Raw genomic sequence first — 5111 nt, 5'->3', positions numbered from 1 at the left:
GCACAGGGACCGCGGTTCAATCCCCAGCACCACATGCCAGCCAGCCCCGCCCCCTGGTGGGCTGAGCTGCCCCCTCCCACGATAAATAAAAAAATAAACTTTAAAAAAAAAAGAGCCGGAAAATTCACATTTATTGAATAACTGATGTGTTACAACCTGGAATTTATGAATTCCAAAATAAATAAATGTTTTGTACATTTGCTTGCCAGGCAAGTGCTTATTCTACTGAGCCATCTCCCTGGCCCCAATTTCTTTAAATTCATTATGGTTCCCACAGTTTTCCTCTTAACTTTTGCAGAACTGGGAATTGAACTCAGGCCTTGCGTTTGCCAGGGAAGTGCTTATTCCACTGAGCCATCTCCCCAACCCCCTTCCTCTTAGCTTTGCTGCTGATATCACTAACTTTGTTTTGAACCATGGTTACAGTATTTTATGCAAATAAAACACAAAAAGAAAAGCACAATGATGAATGTTTTAACACACTCATCCATACTATATGTTGTCTGAGTACTCAGACCAAAGCATTACTCCTTTAGGTCCTTGGCAAGATGTGACTTGTGACTCACTCTTGGCTTATACAGATTTTTCGAGTTGGATTTTCAGTTCTGTATGGAGCAAAGCAGAACACTGAGCAGATTGTTTTCCAACTTTCCTTTTCCAGTAGTAGAAATTTCATGTCTGTCATGGTGCTGCACACCTGTAATCCCAACACTTGGGAGGCTGAGGCAGGAGGATTGCTGCAAGTTCTAGGGCAGCCTGAGCTACATAATGAATTCAAGGTCAACCTGATCTAAATAGTGAGACCCTGCCTTAAAAAAAGAGAATGGGGGGCTGGTGAGATGGCTCAGTGGCCTAAAGCACCTACTTAGAACAAGCTAATCTAAGCAAAGCACAGGGACCGCGGTTCAATCCCCCAGCACCACATGCCAGCCAGCCCTGCTCCCTGGTGGGCTGAGCTGACCACACACACACACTAAATAAATAAATAAATAAATATTTTAAAAAAATGGGTTTGGAGCTGTTGGACAGACCCCCAAGGTATCACTGTACAGTATTGTGGTGAGCTTCCTGGCATTGAACTCCCAAAACCCTACAGTGATGTGTCTTTTTTTAAAAATTTTTTTTCGGAACTGGGGATTGAACTCAGACCCTTGTGCTTGCCAGGGAAGCGCTTATTCTACTGAGCCATCTCCCCAGCCCTTGATGTGTCTTTTTATATGCTGATGAATTGGTTGTTGGTTGGCAGCCTAGGTGGCTTCAGGATGGGGACTCAGGCAACATTAGAGGGTTGAGACTTTCAGCCCTGCACCCTAAACTCTGGAGAGAGGTAGAAGGTTAAGTTGATCGTCAGTAGCCAGTTGATTTAACTAGTTATACCAATGTAAGGAAACCTCCCTAAAACCCCCCAAAATAGGGATCAGAGAGCATTAGACAGATGAATAAGTAGGTTCTTGGAGGTTGCAGGTCCAGTGGGTAGAGGCTTTCAGCCTTTTCTCCTACTCTACCCTATATATCTTTTTTTTTTTCTTTTTTTTTTTTTTGTGGAGCCTGGGATTGAACTATTCTACTGAGCCACCTCCCTGGCCCCTTGTTTTGTTTTTGGTACTGTGAATTGATCTCTTGACCTCCTGCTTGCCAGGCAGGCGCTGAGCTGCTGAGCTATGTCCTTGACCCCTCTGGCTGTTTATTTGTATCCTTTAAAATACCTTTTCTGTAATAGTACAGAGTAAGCACATTTCCTTGAATTCTGTGTGCTATTCCAGCAAATTGAACCCAAGGAAGGGGTTCTGGAAAGCCCAGTTTATAACCACTTTGTCTGATGTCCAGGTAAGCCAGTCTGAGGCTTGCATTAGCATTGGAAGTGGGGCTCAATTTTAGGGACCAAACCCTCAACCTGTGATGTCTGACATTGTCCAGGTAGACAGTAGCAGAATCAGTATTGAAAGATACCAGTGGTGTCCATTGTAGAATGAATTCCTTGCTTGGTATGTAAGGAGGAACTCGTATACATCTGCCATTGGAAGTGTATTATGAGAGTATAGTGGGGCTGGGGATATAGCTTAGTGGAATAGTGCTTGCCTGGTAAGCAGAAAGTCATGAGTTCAAATGAGTTTTTTCCTTGGTACCAGAAAAAAAAAAGTATAGTGAAAAAACTGAGGTATTGGGCTGGGGAGATAGCTTAGTAGAATAAGTGCTTGCCTGGAAAGCACAAGGACGTGAGTTCAATCCCTGGTTCTGCCACAAAAAAAAAAAAAACCAAAAAACCACCTGAGATATTTTGTTTTGTTTCTCATACTCTGGCCTATTGTGATGGTGGCTTTTGTGATGTAGAGATTCTGGTCTCCTAGGAACCCCTTAGGGGCCACCATGATCTGCCTTCTCTTGGGTTAATACCAGTGGGCTGAGCCCAGTGCCCCAACCCCAGAGTCATGCCATCAGGGCAGCAAAGAAGTCCCTGGGATGGATGATCTAGCCCCCTTAGCCATCTCTGTCCTGTTTGAGGAATGGGGCCCTCAAACAGAGAGCTGCCTAGGTGATCAGGCAGGTGTGTGTTCGAGGCAGACTCATTGGAGCCATTGGCCTGGGCTTTGACCTGCCTCTGACTGGGGCATCCAGGAGGTGGACATTTGCCATGGTTTGCCTGGGTGTCCTCCCAGGACAGTTTGACAGAGAGGGTCTTGCAGTGAGCTGAAACTCATCTGGGGCTAAAGATGATTTCACTGCTGTCTTATTGCTTCTTCCACCTCTCTAGAGCTGTTCCTCCAATAATGGTGTTTTCATTTGTCCTAGTGGTTTAGCTCTTGGGTTCTCCATGGCAAGGATAGTGAAGGGGCTGACATTTTACCCTGTCCCTGCCCACCCAGGGTCTACAGGCGATGCCTTTCTTTTCTTTGCTTTTTTTTTTTTTTTTTTTTTTTCAGAACTGGGGATTGAACTCAAGACACTGTGCTTGCCAGGCAAGCGCTTATTCTACTGAGCCATCTCCCCGGCTCCGAGATGCCTTTCTTAATGGAGTTTTGGTATCCTCAGTTTGCAGATCTCCAGGGGAGCCCACTGTTGTGACCAGCATGGCCTCCGAAGACATCACCAAGCTGGCAGAGACCCTGGCCAAAACCCAGGTGGCCGGGGGACAGCTGAGTTTCAAGGGAAAGAGCCTCAAGCTGAACACTGCAGAAGATGGTGAGCTCCTGGACTGGTTGTGCAAGGGAGTAGAGGGAGTGCAATGTATGCCAGCTAATGGTACAGCCACTTTTTTTTTTTTTTTTTTTGGCGGAACCGGGGATTGAACTCAGACCCTTGTGCTTGCCAGGCAAGTGCTTATTCCATCTCTCCAGCCCCGGTACAGCCACTTTGTGCAACCTTGTGTCTAATTATTTGTCTCAGAAGCTCTGGGAGTTTAAATGTCATTGGAACTATTCTTGCTGTGGTTCGATCCCCACAACTCCAGCCAGCCAAACATGCCCTAAGGCATTCTGAGCCAGCCCCCCCCCAAAAAAAAAAATCCTACTATTCTTACAGTGAAGCTTAAATAAGGCCATTTGCCCAAGGCCAGGGCTATAGCTCAGTGGTAGAGCATTTGCCTGCTGGTTGGCAGTGGTCACCCCTTTCCTCCCTGCTCTTTTTTCTCTCAGCACGGGATGGTGGGAAGGGGTCACAAGCTAGTGGCAGCCCCGGGATATAGTTCTTCTCATGCCTGCCTTCACCCTGTGATCCCAGATAAGACTGGGATGTGCTGCCTTCCACAGAGCCCAGGCCCTGGTGGAGTTGCACTAAAACAACTTGGGCCTTGGAAGCGTCTAGGTTCTTGTCCCTGTGACCAGATGCCCCAAGGAGGGGGATGGAGGCTCTTAGGTATGACCTAAGACACGGGCACTGTCTTTCCAGCCCTGGCCAGGGCTTGGGTGGCCCTGGCCAGCCAAGTCCTCTGGTGACTGGAAGTCAAGACACCTGTAGCAGTGTTGGTGAGGCCTCTTGGGTACGGGCCCAACAAGAGAAACTGGTCTGGACTTGCCTGGTTGTCACAGTATGCAGGTTGCCTTAAACACTTCGCCTCCACCCCTGCCGGAGACTGCTTGAGTCCTTGGGTTGCTAGAGTGATCACTTGCATTCCTAGTGCTTCTGTAGGCCCTGAAACAATTCCTCTCATTATCCCCAAAAGGGGTACTAGATGGGAATGTTACATTTTATATATGAGGGAAAGGGACTTAGGAGACTTAAGTCACTTGTCTTAGGCCAGACATTTGGAAAATAATGATGCAGATTTTATCAGAGGTCCAGCTGAATCCTTGTTCCTGTGCTTCTGAGTAGACATTCAGTTTGGTAAACATGGATTTAGTAATAAATGCCATTTACTGAACACTGTGTGGCAGGGAGTTAAGGGTCTTACCTATAGTATTTCAGTTTATCTTTACAAAATTCCTTGAGGGGCAGAGGAGATGGCTCAGCACAAGGGCCTGAGTTCAATCCCTGGTACCACCAAAAAAAATTTTTTTTTTCCTTGAGACAAGCAGATTGCATATTGGGAAACAAAGGCTCAAGGGGAGTGGTAATGACTGACCTAAGTTTCCATCTACAAATGCTAGAGCTGGCATGAGAACTCAGGTTTGGCCTTATAATCTGGCACAGCTGTACCTGCTGTCTCCCATTTTGTGGGAACTACCCCCCTCTTACATATCCAGCTCACAGCCCCACGCTGTAAGGCACTCCTTAATACGGGGCAGTAAGACAGGAGGGCTGTTTCTTTTCACCAAGGGAGCCCTGGAAGTCTCCATGGAGGAGCTGGTATTGTAGTTGTCCTTGAAGGATGATTTGAAGGAAAGAGGACACTGATGGGGAATAGAACCACAGGGGTTGAGACCTGGAGGGTGGGTTGAGGAGGGAGGAAATCTGAACCTCATAGGTGGCCCAGGGCTGAGGAGTCTGGAACCCTAGGAGAGCTTGGAGTGTCCATGGAGCTGGTGATAATACCATTTAAATGCCAAAGAAAAGGGGCTGGAGAGATGGCTCAGTGGTCTAAAGCACCTACCTGAAACAAGCTTGGCAAAGCACAGGGACCGCGGTTCAATCCCCCAGCACCACATGCCAGCCAGCCCCGCCCCCTGGTGGGCTGA

The 5111-nt window shown here is 47.3% G+C and overlaps 1 protein-coding gene across 2 annotated transcripts in view; it reads left to right on the top strand.

Moving 5' to 3' along the window:
• Positions 1–5111, top strand: part of Rangap1 (Ran GTPase activating protein 1) — a 31372-nt gene that overhangs the window by 4647 nt on the left and 21614 nt on the right. Inside the window, exons 1-2 of one of the 2 annotated variants that reach the window (XM_023702686.1) lie at positions 2392–2545; positions 3031–3180. In XM_023702686.1, coding sequence (XP_023558454.1) covers positions 2461–2545; positions 3031–3180 — 235 coding nt within the window. In that variant the 5' untranslated portion in view covers positions 2392–2460. Of the gene's footprint in view, positions 1–2391; positions 2546–3030; positions 3181–5111 lie in introns of those variants that run through there. The other variant, XM_004642566.2, reaches the window with a different exon arrangement.

The sequence above is a fragment of the Octodon degus genome, unplaced genomic scaffold (genome assembly GCF_000260255.1).
Source record: "Octodon degus isolate 3935 unplaced genomic scaffold, OctDeg1.0 scaffold00156, whole genome shotgun sequence".
NCBI classification, from domain to species: Eukaryota; Metazoa; Chordata; class Mammalia; order Rodentia; family Octodontidae; genus Octodon; species Octodon degus.
This window is presented reverse-complemented; position numbering and strand designations above follow the sequence as displayed.